The sequence below is a fragment of the Terrapene carolina genome, unplaced genomic scaffold (assembly GCF_002925995.2).
Source record: "Terrapene carolina triunguis isolate 2854851 unplaced genomic scaffold, T_m_triunguis-2.0 Scaffold275, whole genome shotgun sequence".
NCBI lineage: Eukaryota > Metazoa > Chordata > Testudines > Emydidae > Terrapene > Terrapene triunguis.
This window is the reverse complement of record NW_020664626.1, coordinates 1,117,111-1,136,296: the sequence shown is the minus strand read 5'-3', so window position 1 is coordinate 1,136,296 and position 19,186 is coordinate 1,117,111. Positions and strand designations below refer to the sequence as shown.

Genomic DNA, 19,186 nt, shown 5'->3' with positions numbered 1-19,186 from the left:
CAACACGTTACTAGATCAAGCCTGGAAAAAAGATAGCATTCAGCTTGTGTGATTTAGGAAAAAAAGAGTACTGAGCTAAAACAGACTATACCCTGCACCACTTGTTAGCCGTGGAAATTGTACGACTTCCCTGCATTACTAACAGTAGATGTAATGTACATTTTGCTGAGCAGAGTTCCAGACATCCAATTGTTGCAAGGCCAGTGGGTGGCATTCCCAATGAATGGCTTTCAAAACTAGTCTGCTGGAAGTACAGCAAGTTGAGGAGGGTAGTAAAGAAACCTATAGATAACTCAGATTTTGTCTTAAAAAATACAGACATCAGAGAATAAATTGCTGCAGCAGTGTCCATTCAATCCATGAGTTGCAGGATGGTCCAGTGACTAGGGCTCTTGCCTAGAGCTGGGCAGACCTGGGTCCAATTACCTGCTCTGCACAGATTTCCTGGGTGACTACAGGCAGATCACGTAGCCTCTCTGTGTCTCAGTTTCACACCTATACACTGGGGATAATAGCACTGCCGTACCTCAAAGGGATGTGGGGAGAATAAATACATTAAAGACTGAGGCGTTCAGATATTTCGGTGATGCGGGTCATATAAGTACCTGCTTTGAGAAGGGGAAAAGGTAGTAAGATCTCATGGTTTATGTGCTACACAGGGAAAGATAAATCAGAGAAACACTGGAGAAAGTGATGCATTCTGCTGAGATTTTAAGAACTCAATGAAAATTCAAGAAACGTCTAATTAACTAGTAACAGCTTCTGAAACTGTAAAAACAGCAGTTAGCTGTAAGATCAAAAGTAGCAGTTTTAGATAAGACAGACAGAGCCAAACACAGCTTCCTAATAAATAAACAAACACTCACCTCGATAATCAAATGTGACTACATGGTAACCAAGGGAACTTAGAACCTAAACAGAAAAAGGAAGCATTTAACACACAGCCACAAACTGAGTAACAGCTGTACTATCACTTAAACGTCACACCCAGCGATAGAGAACTTTGTTCCATAGCACGTGTTCTAATTTATGGCATCGACCCAACATCCAGAAGAAGGGAACATACAATGATCCAGGCAAGGGCTTGCACACACCCAATTATTTCAGATTGTAATTTTGTTTCTGCTTATTTCCCCAGCCTCAGAACAGAAAGGAAGAACGGTCCCGTGGTCAGGGTGAGAGCCTGGAACTCATGACACTTGGGTTCAATTCCTTGCTCTGCCACAAACTTCAATGTGCCCATCGGCAAGTTACTTAGCCTCTGTGTTCCCCATCTGTACAATGGGGACAATAGGGGTATTGTGAGGATAAACACATTAAGGACAGCTACGTGCTTGGCTGCTATGGTAATGGGAGTCATAGGAGTACCTTAAATAGACAGATCATTCCACAGAGGTATTTGTTCTACATGTGCTCCCAGAGGAGTCTGAGCATTTCTTTGTTACCTACTCTCAGCTGGTTTTGATCACTACTCCACATTCTTCCAGATGTGATGGCTTGAAGCTTAAGGTCACTTTTTGCACAGCACCAGTAATAAAACTACAAGAGGAACCACTCAAAAGCCTTAGAGTCTTTTAAATGTTCCCTTGAAGCATGAATGTTGTCTTTGAGACTGTAGATACTCACTCACTTGGCTTTATAGTTTGCCCAAGTGACAGTGTCTTAAGGAAGCATTATTTTCATCTGTATGAACACCAGCTTTAAGTTCGGGAAAACAATAGACAACACCTTGCCTTGTTTGTATCAGTGCAATCTGAAAAATCAAGCAAAAATCCAAAAGGAGACGGATATCATTCCAGCTACAGCCTCTCTTCTGGAACTATTTTACCAATAGGGATTTCAAAATTCTGCTGCTGTCTACCCCACGCCCCAACCTTTAGATTTTTCAGTGAAACAGTACAAAGGCTGCCTTATTTATATTATTCAAAATGTACAAGCTGTTCCTACCCAGCTGATACATGGAATATATTTTGTGGATGCTTATGAATGTTTAATGACATTAACCTGTATGATAGATCAGAAGAGGCTGTCTTAGGTTTTGAATGTTCTTAACAAGCTCAAATATCTCATCTAAAATATATTGTTTAGAAAACTGGTCTATTATCATGAAGATTTACATTTATGTCTTAGCACTGATGACCCTTGTAAATTCTGTTGCAAACAAGTAAAAAATAGCCACATTAACAAAGGAATTTGTTTTTTAAATGCCTTAGTAAAAGTGATGTTAAAGTTCCAGATCTTGATCACTGTGTACCAACTTATAACATTTTAAAGGACCTGCAGTGGGTAAAGTCTATTTTGGCATTTTTAGGTCTTGTCTACACAAGAAAGTAGGAGTAATCAGGGCAACTCCTTTGTGTGAATACTTTGAAACGAAGAGTGGCCTGTTCCACTCATCAGAGCCAGGCACATGACTATTAGCTTTACAAGACTGATTTACTCTGACATATTCAGCGTGGCGCGTTGCGGGAGAGCGGGTAAAGGAAAGGCTGGCTTTATACATTTTTCAAGAACCGTAAACAGAACCTCTTTGCTGTCATGTCCCTGGATGGTACACAGGACAATGTCTTCCCTTCAACTGTTTGTGCTTGTGTCGAATAAATATGTAGTTCCACGACACAATGCTCTTATTGTTTCAATTCCTGCTGTGAATAGGACAGGCCTGTGATATGCAAACAAAGAAGCCTGGATCAGCTCTCCAACACCACAACAAAGGTCACCAATAAAACAGGGTGACAGTAATCACCTATAAGGCTAGGATTGCGTCGTGGAGGCTGCAGAAGTCACAGATTCTATGACTTCCAGAGACCTCCATGTCATTGGGGCACCACAGCAGCCTAGCCGACGTGGGATCCCTGCAACTAACCAGCCAGCGCGGGTCCCAAACTCCCCAGCCGCCGCAGGTCCCCAGCCCTGCAGGGTGACGGGGGAGCACCCCAGAGCTCCTCAGCCACCCCTGGCAGCGGAGGGACTCCGGAAGCTGCCCTCCCCCCACCCATCTCCCAACCCCCACAGGCAGCGGGGCCCCCCTCAGCTCCCAGCCCTGCAGGGTGGCGGGGGATCCCTCCCCAGCTCCCAGTCGCTGCATTCAGCAAGGCAGGGTGCTGGACCCTCCTCATTTTGTCAGGGATGTATTTAATAAAAGTCAGGGACAGGTCACAGTTTCCGTGAATTTTTGTTTAATGCCCGTGAGCTGTCCGTGACAAAATTGTAGCCTTAATCATGTAGCAATTGCCGGCTAAGTTTCTTTACTTAAAACTAACCATAACAGAGCCATGGACAGCCCTTGTTTGACTATAGGGATGGCAATCTCTGTAGCTGGATGTGTGTGAGGGAACCGAGTTCCCTTTGCCTAAATAGTGTAATCCATAATCATGTAAGTACTATGTGCCTATATAGTACTTTTCATCAGCTGATCCCGAAGTGCTTTAGAAATTATTATGCCAAGACACCAGGGTGTGTTTAGGGAAGGGGCAGAAACTCAACTTCAACAGAACACTGTCAGTGGACATCGCACGTATGTCCACACTCCCACATCACCATCTTTCATATTGGTCTTAGCAGGTACGTGTCTAAGGATTTGCATTTTCTTCTTCCCTGGCACCATCACCCAACTACCGGTGCTGAGAAGGGATGTTCCACTCCATTTCTCTCTCCGTCCACTAGCTTACTTATTGTTGTGTCTCAATTTTTCTAGCGATCTGCTTCATACCCCACCAAAATAATCATCCCCGTACATCTGATGCTCATTATTTTCCATGCAGCAGAGTGAAGTTATCTCGATCTCATTGCTGCAACCTGCAAGATACACCAAGTTGCTCAGAAATTTGTAATCTGGGCAAGGGAAGTTAGGGAAAACTACCTGAACGTATTTTCCAGACTCTGGGCAGCTCCACTGATGCTCAGAACCTACAGGCAGCCCCAAAGAAAGGGGCCAGAACCTGGCCCATTTGAATTTGCTGCTACATGCACTTACAGAGATTTCTTTTTTACATACCACTGGCAAATGGACCAAGTATAATTTTTGAGTCCAGCTGTTGCAACATATTTTAGATGAGCTGACTGAGGCAGGCAGGTTAAGTGACTTGTCTAAGGTCACACAGCAAGGCAGCAGCAGAGCCAGGACTAGAACCCAAGTGTCCGGACACTCAGTCCTCTGCTATATCGACTAGACTATGCACAAGCTCTATTTATTCAGGAGTTGTGGTGTTTTTTTTTAAACAGACATTGTCTGTGCTTCTTGCTCAAGTACACAATAACTACAACGCTAATTTGTCCATTTGGGCAAATGGAAAATGTTTTACAGTATGCAGTGGTCCCCAGGAAACTAAAAACCGAGATGATATTTTCATTACATTCTCTTTAAACACTAGGTGCCATCTTGCCGAAACTCAGTTGCTCTTTGTTTTGGAGGAAAAGAAACAGCCATCTGCCTCTTCTGAGTTGCCAAATAGCACTGGAGAAGTGACCTGAATTAAGAAGGCTTTGCTAAAGGGAATTTCACAGGATAAGCAGCATGGCAATCAGATCATTTTACAGGCACCAGCACTCCGATACCAATTATAAAGGGAAGGATATAATCTATAAATCCAGGAGATAATACTCACAGGCTTGTCACTAAGGAATAGTAGAACTATGGTTCGTTTTATAGAAAAGTACAATAAGACCAGGATATTTTGTGATGACAGGTTTAGTGCTTTTATTTGCTCAATCTGTATAATGCAACAGTTTGGAGTCACTTACCTTGTAAAGTTCCACCCGGTGATCCCCTCCTCTGTGAAAGGAAATTTAGGGAAAGAGGAGGAAAAGACATTAGTATTTAAGCTTCCAAAGACACATATCTTCAGAGTTGTACTTTTTTCTCCGGGTCTCTAATTAAATATGGACAAATGCTGATATTTTACAAATATACATTTTGAATATGGAAATATTGGAAAGAGTCCAGCGGAGGGCAACAAAAATGATTAGGGGTCTGGAGCGCATGACTTATGAGGAGAGGCTGAGGGAACTGGGATGGTTTAGTCTCCAGAAGAGAAGAGTGAGGGGGGATTTGATAGCAGCCTTCAACTACCTGAAGGGGGGTTCCAAAGAGGATGGAGCTCGGCTGTTCTCAGTGGTGGCAGATGACAGAACAAGGAGCAATGGTCTCAAGTTGCAGTGGGGGAGGTCTAGGTTGGATATTAGGAAACACTATTTCACTAGGAGGGTGGTGAAGCACTGGAATGCGTTACCTAGGGAGGTGGTGGAATCTCCTTCCTTGGAGGTTTTTAAGGCCCGGCTTGACAAAGCCCGGGCTGGGATGATTTAGTTGGGAATTGGTCCTGCTTTGAGCAGGGGGTTGGACTAGATGACCTCCTGAGGTCCCTTCCAACCCTGATATTCTATTATTCTAAATACACCTCTACCTCGATATAACGCTGTCCTCGGGAGCCAAAAAATCTTACCATGTTATAGATGAAACTGCGTTATATTGAACTTGCTTTGATCCACCGGAGTGCGCCGCCCTCCCAGATCACTGCTTTACCGTGTTATATCTGAATTCGTGTTATATCGGGTCGCGTTATATTGAGGTAGAGGTATACCTTACCTAACTACTTGGCCATTTGTCTTGAGAAGGCAACAACCCTTAGTTTCATCACTGGACGACACAGCAAGCATTCATTCCAAACATTGTCTTCCTGCCCAACTCCCACAAACAAGTAAAAACATATGCAGAGGAAATTCCAGGTCTACCAAGAAAATGAAAGTTTTCGCTGGTTTGTGACACGCACTCCAAAAAATCCAACAGGCAATGAGCCAAGCCAACTCTATCAGGAATGATTTTAAAGTTAAATCTCAACTTGTCCTTAACCTTAAGATTTCAGTATTAGCAAATCATGTTGCTAATCCATGGCAGAATCTCCAGTGAAGCAGTGTTAACAGATTTGGCTTCAGATGCTGCACTGATGTAAAAATGCTGCTAAAATATCTAGTTTCACTTACTGGACTGTTTAACTTGGGCACAGCATTAATATTTTGCCTTGTAGATTTCCCTCTGAAAACAAACACACCTAGGCCTGCCATGAGATCCAGTGGCTCTGTTGGTATTAATGCACAGTGACTGGAAAGAATCGTAAGGGTTGGATTTTTTAAAAAAAAAAAAAACGCACTCCATCTCAAACCAAACAATACATTCAGGGGGCAAGTAGGAATATTTACTGGGGAAGCTACATACTTTAGCCTGACTGATGTCCTTTTGCAAGTTAGTTTGTCCTCATACAGCTGTGTCCCAGAACCCCTAGCAGACTACAAATGACCTTGAGCCTTCAGTTCATGCAGCTAAGTCACAAATACAGTCTTCTCCAATTAGAAAGATACCTTGGCACACTAGCTTGGTCATCTACCAACAGCACAACACTGTAATAAGGAAATCAAAGTATGTGCCCTAAACTTGCCCAGATACCCAACACTCTCAGACTCCTTTTTGGCCAGTGTTGAGATAGTATAGACATGATCCAAAGGAAGCTGCTTCTAGCTTCGTCAGCTAGAGGAAAAGCTGCTGCAACTCAGAATCAGTGGTTAAGCAGTGCGTTCAAACAATAGGGAGCAAAATGAGGGGCGGAAAAACCCTCTCTCCACACAAAAAAAGAACAATAAGGATGAAGAGTGATGTTCTGGTGTACTTCTATCCACTGTCCTTCCCCTTGATCCTTCACAGCCACCCGGGTTCAGAAATATAACTGATCATTTTGATGTATTTTCCTACATTACATTAAAAGGCATATTCTACAGCAAAGTGACATGTATCTTGTCTCAGAGTCCACAAACTGCTTTAGGGTTTTTCTTCCACACCTCAGTGGCTAGCAGACACAAAATTGCAATATTTATGGATTTCAGCATTTTTAACAGTAAGTTATGTGTATCTGGGTGTGCACTGTAGAAGGACATAGAACTGAATGGCAAAGAGAATCAGGTTGCAGCATTTTCTTCTTAGCACTGGAAAAGAATTGTGAAATGCATGCATGATTCCATAGTTCAGCTTTTAATTTTTGTGACACCCGGAGTTGCCAAGCAGTGACTCTAATCAGTATATTATATGTAGGTCCTGGTAACAGCTTCCATTATTACAAGATGCTACACTGTGAATACAAGGTTGTAAGAAAAAATTGGATGATCAGAAACAGCAGGATCATATAATTGACGATTGTACTGTAATACATATGCACAAAAGGTTGCCAAAGTTGAGTTTGCTCATGCATTTCATGAGTTCAGAGTGCTTAGCCTTGCAAACTTATCTTCCATTGCCTTAGGTTTTTGTATGGAATAAGACACTGCTAAAACAACAATTTGGACAGAAAAATGAGCCCTTCCTGAGATGAAAAGGCTATTACGATGCAATAGAACCTTCATTACCAGTACAACCAAATCAGGGGACTCTGCTTTACATCACTATTGTAACTGGAAGTGCACAAAGAACCTTAATAGTATTCCACAGTCATACTAAAGCAGGTCAGGAGACAGCTTTGTTATAATTGTGTTCCCTGTAGTGTAGACACTCTCTAAAATGGATGTTGGCTTTGAAAGTACATGAGTGTTAATGAACTCTGAAATGTGCCAATACTCATTGGAATATACAGATTGATAAAGAAAAAGACACACTCACACACACACACGCCCCACCCACGGGAAAGTCAAAGTGCTACAATACAGAGCTAGGATGGTAAGCTATTCCACACATCTGATAATGGTTTTTAGCACCCCAGAACAAAGCCCTGAGAATTTACACACAGAAATAGGTATTGTGACGGGTTAGATCACAGAACCCCCCTTGGGAGCTGCTACCTGATGTGCCAAGACTACTTCTACCCTTGCTTTCCTGCTCTGGCAGCTTAGGACTTCAGTGCCCTGCCTGGTTTGAGCCAGACTCGCTAGCCTGCTCCCTCTGCCTTTGTTTTCCTTTCCTCAACATTATGAAATTATAAAATGAACTAACGGCAGCAGCTGGCATTTGTGTTTCGGCAGCATATAAGAAAATTGGCATAGCCAACTTCTCGCTGCTATTTTCATACCGTCATTTACATGGCCAGACATTTGACAATGCTGGAAATGAGTGCTCCCTTCCCTCCCACACTTGGCCCAGTAAGTTCGAAAGCCTCTTGCCACTCCGAGAAGCATAAGGAACACGCATCCTGTCCCTCTCATATCCAAACCTCTGGATGAAGGAGCATGATAGACAATGCATTGGAAAGGCAACTGATGACAACTCATTCCAGCAGTAAGTCCAACAATAGTCAGTTCTCCCTTCCCCGCACTTATTAAATCCAAAGTATTTCCATTTTTAAAAACAGGTGTTATTTTTTAACCCACAGAAAAACTGCTCTGGCATTATTTGGTCCGATCTTGCAACCCAATGTAAACAAGAATACATAAAATCAAAGAAATGCTATCCCTCTTTATAACTGATGCTTGTTCCTTACCTAGTTCCTGCATTTCCGTGCAAGTAAAGGATTACAGGATAGTTGGATCCCAAAGTGTCCTCATACCACGGCTGGCCTTTGCCTTGAGCATCTTTCCATAAGGCTGCAGGAACTGTGTGCCTAGAAAGTTAGTATTGCTTGGTTACTCAACTTTTCACACTCTATATCAGAGATTTGTTTACTTCAGTAGGACTCAAGTGCAGCCGGACACATGTAATGCACAAACAAATTATTTTAGATAAGAACTAAGCCTTTGAAACAGCAAACACTACATGCTACAGATCCGTACTTTTCAATCCATTTGTACTATACTATAGCTCAGTAGTTACAATACAAGTAGGCAGAGTCAGGCCAGCTGCTGTCATTTTCCCATCTAGCTTGGGAAAGCTCAAGATTCGGCTTCTAAAAGTAGTCTTCACCAAAGCTCTCCTTTAAGGCAAAGAATAGGAAAAAGTATCCATGTCTTGCCCCAAAATTTCCTTTTTTGGAGTAATGAAGTCGACAGATCCAGGATATTGGGTCTTGGGCTCTATACAGGCTTAGAGGCAGACCAAACGTGTCAGCGGTCAGGGAGGTGTAACTCCACCTCTGAGCCAGTTGAGACATTTCCATAGCCTCAGAAAAAACTAAGCACTCCCTGGGTATGTCATCACTTCAAAGAAAAACCCACAGCACCAAGTCTCAGAGCCCGGGTCAATTGCCCTGGTTTGGACTATGAGACTAAAAATAGCAACGTTTGATGTTCCGACTTGGGCTGGTGTGTCTACACTGCTATTTTAATCTCATTTATATCATCTTTATCCTATGTGATACTGTAATCAGTAAGTGTTTTCTCTGTAATCACCAAACAGGAGAGAAGGATGGATGGAAGAATAATTTCTTGTGCTCTATGGAGCCTGGAGTTAATCTTTGGTATGAAGGCAGGATCAGTTCAGAGTGCTACTTTAGCCTTATGGAACATGCAGTATTGAGGCTTAAAAAAAAAAAAAAAAAAGCTCCCAACTCAAACTGCTATGAGACATGGCTGTCATCAGAAAAGGCCATTTTAATGGTTAGAAAGTAACGGGACACCTTCACAAGTGGTTCAAATAAAGGGCCTGTAGTGATCCTGAGAACCAGGTAAGATCCCACAGAAGAACTTGATGCACATCAAGAGGACGTAGAAGAGATGCAGCTCTCATAAGAAATGCTGGACATCTGGGTAAGATGAAATTCACTACTTGTTTATTGCACTAAGCATAGCAGACAAAGCAGCAACTTGGCCTTTGAAAGTCTGAACTGCCAGACTTAACCAGAGTCCATTTTGAAGAAATCTGAGACTATGTCACACCGATGTAGATGTGGGGGGTGAGACCCTGCTCCTAGCACCAATGGTTAAAGCTCAACCAGGCCCTTGAATCTGCTGAATTAGATTTATTCCTGGAAGCTAATAACCTCTTTGGTTTAAGAGGCTCTGTTAAAAAACCTGAAGCATGACTGGCCCTTGTAACAGCATATCCCTTCTGGATGGAAAGCAGATGGGAGGACTTGGTACCATGTAATGAGATCAGCGAACCAAGGCCTGTTGGCCACAATGGGGCTACCAGAATTACCAGTGCTGCTTCTCTCCTGATCTTCTGTAGCACTCTGGGGAAGACAGGCAAACATCAGTCCCTTCTGGCCATCGCTACAACAAGGCACCTGTTGCCTTGGCTCTGTGATCCCAAGAGAAGAATACTGAAACCTTGTATTTCAGGTGGGAGGCAAGCAGACTAAGGATATGTCTACTCTTAAAATGCGACAGCAGCATAACTGCGCCGCTGTAGTGTTTCAGTGTAGACACGATCTACACTGATGGTAGGGTTCTCCTGTCAACATATATAATCCATCTCCCGGAGAGCCAGTACCTCGGTCGATGGAAGAATTTTTCCATTGACTTAGCACTGTCTACACGGAGACTTAGGTGAGCTTAACACATTCAGGGGTGTGGATTTTTCACACCCCGACTGAAGTAGTTAAACCAACCTAATTTTCTAGTATAAACCAGGCGTAAGCTTCTTTACCAGGAGATGAAACACCTCTGGGTGTAGCTCCCATTCTGGATGATTTAACTCCTGCCTACTGATCCAGGTCACCTGTAACATTCAATTCTGCCTTGGACGTGAAGGGAGCAAGTTGATTGCAGATTCTCCTTTGCCCAAGTCATCAGGAAGTGAGTCTCTCTTTGAAGGAGTGTAGACCTTGTTCCTTTTGTCTGTTGATGTCTGTATGACTGACTAGTGTGGTCTGTCCTGATCAGGATTTGAGATAAGTCCAGCTATGGAAGAAGAGTCCATGTTGGACTGCCCTGAGCTCTTGCCAGTTTATGCTGTGCTTGCTCTCGTTTGGACCAGATCACGAGGCCAGAACTTGACCCCACGTGAATGACCTAAGAATCTTCCTGGGTTGAGATACCTTTGCCACGATAGTGTAGGCAGGGACAGGAGGAAGCTCTGCAGTGGCCTCATGTGAGCACTGGCCCACTGAGAATATCCATGCGGAAGACCACCAATCACAGAAGCGTACAAATGGGAACTCCCCTTGAGAGGCTGACTGCTTTCATAAGATTTCTCTACTTCTCCTGTCTTTCCTGCAACAAGCAACTTTGTAGAGGACCAGGCCTGTTCCCACTCAGAGACCAGGAATACTCAGACCCTTAACTGATTCTTTCACAAAACTGTGGCTCTGCAGCATCCTTATTGCTTTGGTGGCACAAAATGACAGACTCCAGATGAGGCCTGGATAAGGTGGCCACCCAGGAAGGGGGAACATAAACCCTGTCCTTTCAAGACTGACATTAACATTACTAGCAATTTCATAAACTCTGGCAGGGCTGTTGCTAAACCAAACGGCAAAGACTCATACTCGTAACGTTGAGTTCTGACAGCAAAGCTTAGGAAGCATCTGAGAGATTGTCAAATTGGGATATGGAGATAGGCATACTTCACATCTACTGATGGAAGCTAATGTGCCATCCATCTGTCTCGAAGTTTGATTTTATTGTATGGCTCTGTTGAGATACTTGATTTCGACAAGTGCTCTGAAGCCTTCTGACTTTTTTTTTTTTTTAAACTAGAACAATATGGCATAAGAAAGAGGTATCTCAGACGGCTACACAACACGCCTCCCTTTGATCCTCCTCTTCCTCCTCCTCCCCTCATGGAGAGGAGGCCATTCAAGGGGAGTCCTTGGTTATCTGCTGCACTGGAAGATAGGGGTGGGCTTATGCTGATGGCAAGGACTAGCCCTGAGGCACGGCACGGCAGGGCTGGGCGGGGGGCATGCTGTGGAACGGAGAAAAGGGTTAGCCCCAATGGCCCCTTACCAGGTTCTCTTTCCTCGGTCTCTGGCTCCCTGCCGCCACCACAGCAGTTGCAGGGGAAGGGCTGGGCAGCTGCTGCACGGTGAACAGACATGGCTGTGAGAGCAGGCTCCAGAGGCTGGATGGAAAGCCACCCTGTCCCACTGTACAGTGCTTCAACCTACACTCCCCATGCACTGTGGTGGGGGGGGGAAAACAAGGGAGCCACCGCTTGCTGTTCCCTGGAACGTTGCTGTCACCTGCGCCAGGCTCAGGGGATTTTGCCGCGAAGGTGCTGCCCCTGCTTGCAGGGAGCTGTCCTGCTGAGGAAGGGAGGCGGTAGGAAGCCCTGCCCCTGCCTGGGCATTTGAGAAAGGCCTGGGTCTCCAAGAACAGGCACAGACCTCCATGCAGGCCCTCAATCAGCAGGGAAGATGCAGAGGACAGCGTCTCATTTCCTCTCTCAGCCTTTCCTGCCAGGCTGCGTTCCGTCTGAGCGAGCAAGGGTACAGAGAGAGTCCCAGCTACCAAGAAGAAAGAAAATCCTCTCTGCCAATAAAGGCGGACCCTGACTGCCTGGAGATTTTAAGGCATATTTTCCCCTCTTCTTTTTCTTCTTTAAATTTGCTCTGCAGAAGGAAGGAACTGGTCTGCCTGCAGCTGGAGAGGCCGACAAAATCTGGCAGTTTCTCAGAGGGGGAACCACATGTCCCATCTTTGATTGACAGGTTTGGTCTACCTGCAAGGATACACAGATCAGACTATCCAATGTCATGGATCTGTGGACCTCATTACAAATAAAGAATTTGATGTTATAGGCTATTATTGCACCATTCAGAAGAGGATAATTCTTCCAATCAGTTCAAGATTGAAAGACCCCCACACACACATCCTATCACTGTATCAGTGTGATGACACACAAACTACAGTACAAACTCAAACTGACTCCCAGGATTCATCAATTTGACTTCACTGGGTGGATCATTAAAAACTAGCCCCATCTCACCCCACCCCCCAGGAGCTGATACAGTGCCTAACCTTTCTTTAGCTGGTTGCTACTCTTACATACATCTCAACTCTGTAGTGAGTATCAGAGGGGCAGCCGTGTTAGTCTGTATCCACAAAAACAATGAGGAGTCCGGTGGCACCTTAAAGACTAACACATTTATTTGGGCATAAGCTTTCGTGGGTAAAAACTCCACTTCTTCAGATGCATGGAGAAGAAGTGGGTTTTTTACCCATGAAAGCTTATGTCCAAATAAATCTGTTAGTCTTTAAGGTGCGACTGGACTCCTCGTTGTTAACTCTGTAGTGATCTCTCTTCTTTTTAAGCCAGAGGGAACTTTCTTCATGGTTATAAAATAGTTGAAGAAAAAAAAAACCAGGGGCAATGAGAGAGAATAGAAAGCTATCAGTAGAGGCAGATGTACAAAACTAACTCACTAGACTAGTCACCTTGAAAGCTAGCCGGCTCAAAAAATGTTTATGCAGCACCAGACACATCATCTGTAAGCCTCAGATGACTCACTGAGAATGCAAGAAGCTGTCTATAGTTAAGCACCTTAAGTTCTCCTCCATGAGCTAAAAAGTGACAACTGAAATTCAGTTAAAAAAAAAAAAAAAAAAAAAAACAACCAATACTGATTTGTGTTGGTTAGAATGTGAGCAAAGCCTTTTCATTCCCTCACTCTCTAGAGAACATTTCTCCTCCCACACTCTGAATACTCTGTTTCTACCTTCCGCTGCATTGATTTTACAAAACAGAAGAACATGAACAAGACATGGATGATGAGCAAACCTTGAATTCATCAGCTCGCCTCTACATTCCAGGGACATAACCAGTCTAGCAATGCAGAGCAACACCTTCACATTTCCAAATTAGAAAACTTCCCTGCATTCATGATCTGTCTGTGTTTCACAGGCTGCTAAAACTTAGTTCAGTTGAGGTCCAGAGATTTACTTACCTTTTAGCATGGACTCCACCCCTAAGCGGAGAAAGATACACACATGCACAGATGAAAACAAACAATGGTCACGACCATTGACTAGAAAGACAGTTGTTGAGAGACAGGGTTCTGCACTGGGATGCAAAGTACAATCTCCACACTAAGGATGCGGAGGACATGCTAAGGGATGTCAGGGGGAGCATAATCCTACATACCAGACTCCAATGGTTACATCCTCCTCTGGCTGAAGGTAATAATTATAGGTGTGGTTTAAACCTTGATCCTGTGGCCTTTTCAAGTCAATGAAATATGGAACCCTCACTGAAACACAAAGGGAAGAGTAAAAGGTCAGAAACTTGAACTTTTACATTCTATTTTCTTGCAAGTCAACAGTGCTAATTGCAATGCAACTCTAAAACCTGTCCAGAAAACCGCAGCATGTTTGGAGAATAATTTTACATTTATCTGTTGCGCCAGAAAGACCTTTTGTCCCAGGTGAAAATGGGTAACTGGCAACAAGTACTGGGAAGGTATAAGCATCAAGGAGGGAAATGAATTGCTCAGAATGGTACAAACGGATAAAACTAGAAGTAATGGGATGAAATGAGGAAAAAGGAAATTCAAGGAGCTTTTCCTGATATTCAGCCTCACGGTGGAGAGACATTAAATTGGGAGCAGTCTTTCAAGTGGAAGCCCTGTAACTTGAGACATGTAAAAATCAGACTGGGAAAAGCATTGTTTTTGAAATTTTTATATTTACATAAGAACGGCCAAACTGGGTCAGATCAAAAGGTCCATCTAGCCCAGTATCCTGTCTTCCAACAGTGGCCATTCCCTCTGGGGCACCTGGCATTGAACAGGTAATCATCAAACACAAACACAAACACAAACACAAACACAAACACACACTCTTTGTCAGGGTAGATTGATTTAAATCAAAATGATTTAAAAATCACTGATTCTAATCACTATTTAAATCAGCAATTAGGAAACCTTGATTTAAGTAATTTATTTTCTTTTTTTAGCACTTGTACGTTTTAGTTATTTTCCTAAAGAAAGATAGTCGTTTACTAGTAACCATTAAAACATGTTAATTTGCAACTAAATATATGCTTTACACTACATTTGATGCTTCTTTTTGCTAAGCAGGAGGATATGCTAGATCTATACACAATTTTAATTATATTAGGAAATGGCAATTCATACTTTTTTCCCCCTAAGTGATAAATAATATTTTACTTGTGATTTGTGTCAAATTCTATTTGGATGGAAATTCAATTAAAAATACACAAAACAGCATTTTTGTTTATTAGTTAAATAAAACTACTTTAAGTTTGCTGGTTACCGAAGGAAAAATATTTATCCAAACATGTTTTCTATTTAAAACTAACTGATTTCTTAAAGAGACATGGTGGGTGAGGTAATAGTATCTTGTACTGGACTAACTTTTGGTGGTGAGAGAGTCAAGCACGGAGTTAGCGTGTCTAGGGCAGTTGTGTCAGTACAGGTGCTAGTCGGGGGTGTGGGTGTGGTCGGGAAACAACCCCCTCCCCACCCGTACTCCCACACATAGGCCAATACAGCTATGCTGGCAAAATCCCCTGCCTCGATGCAGCTACCAGAAGAATGCTTCGGTCAGCACAGCTAACCTTGTTCGGGAAAAGTGTTACTATGCCAACAGAAAAACTCCTTGTCAGTATAAGCTGCGTCTACACAGGGGACTCTGGTGGTATGGCTATGCTGGAAAAGCATTTGTAGCAGAGACAAGGCTTGAGGCAATACAAGACTAAGCAGACTGCTGATCTGATCAGACGGAAAATCCTATGCAGTAGTATTTGCAACACTTGAAGTGATGGTGTAAATTTGCCACTGACGAGTCACTGTTTCTTCTGCTATAGCCAGTATATTTTCCTAAAAATGCCTTTGGGTGAGGAACTGCAGGCTGGAAGACTAACGCACTGTTGACAATTTCAATTGTTTTCAACTGAAATAGGATCTTGATCATCTGAATGCTCTCCATATGCATCTTTAATAATCCCTTTACAGATTACATTCTACTTTGTTTTCTTTTCCCACAGGTATAGTCTTTGATCATTTCAGATTAAGAGGCTAATTGGAGTTTGGTTGCTGTATCTATATAAAAAACATACTGTTACTCACAATTAGCATTTAAGCCATAAACTTGAAGAGGCTACCTGCCTCATAATTCACAAATGATATAAAAAGGCATGTCCTTCACAAAACCACAACTGGATAGGGGGGGGAAATATCACATCAGTTAAACAAATTCAGAGCTTCTTAAATGCACAGAAGTGTTTCTATTTGCTAATTATTTTGGGCAGTTCCCACCAGGGAATTTTGATGGACACCAAAAATACAGCTGCCCCACCTATGAAAAAGCAGCCAACAACCTACACCTTATCTGGCTGAAGTACAACAGACAAAGGATTTTTCCAGCTTTTTGGCACAGGACAAAGTAGGGGAAACCAATACACATTTGTCACACATGGGTGTGATTGTCAGACATTAACATACACAAGTAGGAAGACAAATACAGTGTCTGATTTGCTAAAAAAAAATTCAAAGCAACTCTGGCAAAAAAAATAGTCCTATCAGCTTCACTTTTTAAAAAAATATATATAGAGAAAAAAGTCATGAACACTTACCAAAATTTAAGAAGACCAGCTTCACCTGAATAGCAGGACAAATTTTTACTAGAAATGGAATGGCTATGTATACTCCCAACAACCATATTAACAACTTCCGTAATCGGAACCACAATCCATATCGCCTGTAAGAGAGGAGAAAAGAAAAAGAAGACGCCTGAATATGGCTTTGCTTTATGTAGCAAATTTCACTATCAATTCTCACTGGGAACTATGAGTCGTTAGCAGGCCACTTAGTTAGGTGCTTAAGTATGGATTTTGATACTTGACTTTATGCAGCCATTTCTTAAAAAAAGGACAGAATATTTCTCTAATATACATGCACATAAAAGAAATAAACAAAGCAGCCATATTATTTAGACTGATGACACATCAGGACAGGACTGTAAGAGATGCAGCCCAAAGAACGGAACAGAAGATTTCCACAGCTTTTATTTTTTCTGCTGACTTTCCAGATTTTTGAGTCTGTGGTGAGGAGGAGGTAGTTTGCATAACACTGCTACTCTGATCTCTGCTTGAAACATATTTGAGTGCATTTCTTGTTGGAATCATTAAGAGCCAGATTCTGATCTCAGTTACTTTGCTGTACATCTGGAATAACTACTTTGAAGAAAGATACACTGAAGTCAATGGAGTTACACAATATTCATTGCAATGTAATAGAGCAGACTCTGGCTCTAAAACAGCAAGCCCCTGGGATTACACAGTTGTCTCTCTCTCACACACACACACACAAGATTTTCTAAAACAATGATTTGTTATTTGTTCATTTAACTCATATTACACCCAAGTGAGTTTATCTATAGTCATTTATTTATTTTACTGAGTTCAAACACATGCCAGGCACCTTACAGCAGAATGAGATAGTCTTTTGTCCCTGCCCTAAAGAGCTTACAATCTAAATAATACAAGAAAGAATCAACAAAATAAAGGGATGGGGATGGGGGAGGAGAGACAGTGGACCAGGTAACAAGATTATTCAAGCCACAGTTTATTATTTATTAAACTCTGATAATTATGCTTGGCACTGTACTAGGTACAGAAGACTACATAGTTTCTGCTGTGAGGAACATGCACTCTAAATAAGGTAGTAGTAAAAAAAAAAAAAAAAAAAAAAACCATCACTGGTGTCCTTTTAAAAGAAGAATCAGGCTGTATATTCCTAGATCGGTAAAAACTACTCATGTCCTTTAAGTTTTTCTGCCTTAATTTTGATAGCTTTCCTGTACCTGACATATCATCTAATGAGATAAGTAGTTTTTCCTCCAACCTCCTTCCCTCCCCATAACAGCTAGTCAAAATTCAAGACCCAGAAATTTACATTTTCTTCCTAGGAATGATTTTCTGACCTTGATAGTTTCAATGGGAATACATATTTATAGGAGCACAGTACTTCAACAATTCCTTCTTTTTCATTATCAGTAGATGGAACTCCTGTTCCCTCTTACAGCTGTGTTAGCTCTGAAGTACAGGAAAATTTAATATTTGTCAGTGACACATATAGCTGTTACTCTGAAGATGCACAAGAACAGATCTTTTGAGTAAAATGTTGCCATTTTTCCAAGGTCTCTTTTAAAAAATAACCACACTTAAAGGCATGGAAGACAACATGACAAGATAAAAAGTTATATTCTGCCCAACTTAGCGGATATTTATTATTTAATACAGGAAATATTTTTTATAAATAACAGGAGGAGAAAGGTTTCTTATATGAGGTCTCTGATAAATCTGGGCTGAGCTTTGAACAGCTTCAAAGTAAATACAACTTCCCATAAAAATTGTACTTGTATTTGCAAACCATTTTTTCCCAGAGTATTTTCTAAGAAGATACCAGCTCCAACAAATAAGATCTTCAGACCCTGAATATCTTCTCTCCAAAAACAAGTTGATTGTTAGACACTAAATCAGTATATACATAGTATTGCATTTATAAATACTTTATTGATGAACATCCACTAGCCAGGTGCAGTGGAGAAGCCAGCCCTGACCTTAATCGGTAATGCCTAAAATCCAAATAAAATTCTTCATGCCATTCAGGTTTCCTTGCTCTCTACTAACAGATAGTTGTAAAGCTGATATACCAGCAAACTGTGTCCTCAGTATGCTGAACAAAGTGTAACTAGTCCTCAGTACCTAGAACTGTCTGCATATGAAAGCAGAGGTCAGTTATTACAATATGGAAGATGCTATTAGTTTCATATTAGCTGTTTATAGGAGCTGACACAGGAAATGTGCCCAAAGCAGAGCTAAAAGCCGTAACACTGAAAGACTGGGAAGAATCAAATCCCTGGATCTCTTTTCCAGCTCTAACAGAAGTATTGGGAGCATAAGCTTTCGTGGGTAAGAACCTCACTTCTTCAGATGCAAGTAATGGAAATTTCCAGAGGCAGGTATAAATCAGTATGGAGATAACAAGGTTAGTTCAATCAGGGAGGGTGAGTTGCTCTGCTAGCAGTTGAGGTGTGAACACCAAGGGAGGAGAAACTGCTTCTGTAGTTGGATAGCCATTCACAGTCTTTGTTTAATCCTGATCTGATGGTGTCAAATTTGCAAATGAACTGGAGCTCAGCAGTTTCTCTTTGGAGTCTGGTCCTGAAGTTTTTTTGCTGTAAGATGGCTACCTTTACATCTGCTATTGTGTGGCCAGGGAGGTTGAAGTGTTCTCCTACAGGTTTTTGTATATTGCCATTCCTGATATCTGACTTGTGTCCATTTATCCTCTTGCGTAGTGACTGTCCAGTTTGGCCAATGTACATAGCAGAGGGGCATTGCTGGCACATGATGGCATATATAACATTG

The 19,186-nt window shown here is 42.2% G+C and overlaps 1 protein-coding gene across 1 annotated transcript in view; it reads right to left on the bottom strand.

Moving 5' to 3' along the window:
- The window catches only part of ABHD12 (abhydrolase domain containing 12), a 50,475-nt gene that overhangs the window by 17,821 nt on the left and 13,468 nt on the right, over window positions 1-19,186 (bottom strand). Inside the window, exons 2-6 of the mRNA XM_026657721.1 lie at window positions 16,388-16,512; window positions 13,937-14,042; window positions 8,457-8,576; window positions 4,744-4,774; window positions 867-912 (exon numbers count right to left, since the gene is read on the bottom strand). Of these exons, the coding sequence (XP_026513506.1) occupies window positions 867-912; window positions 4,744-4,774; window positions 8,457-8,576; window positions 13,937-14,042; window positions 16,388-16,512 (428 nt within the window). The remainder of the gene's footprint in view (window positions 1-866; window positions 913-4,743; window positions 4,775-8,456; window positions 8,577-13,936; window positions 14,043-16,387; window positions 16,513-19,186) is intronic.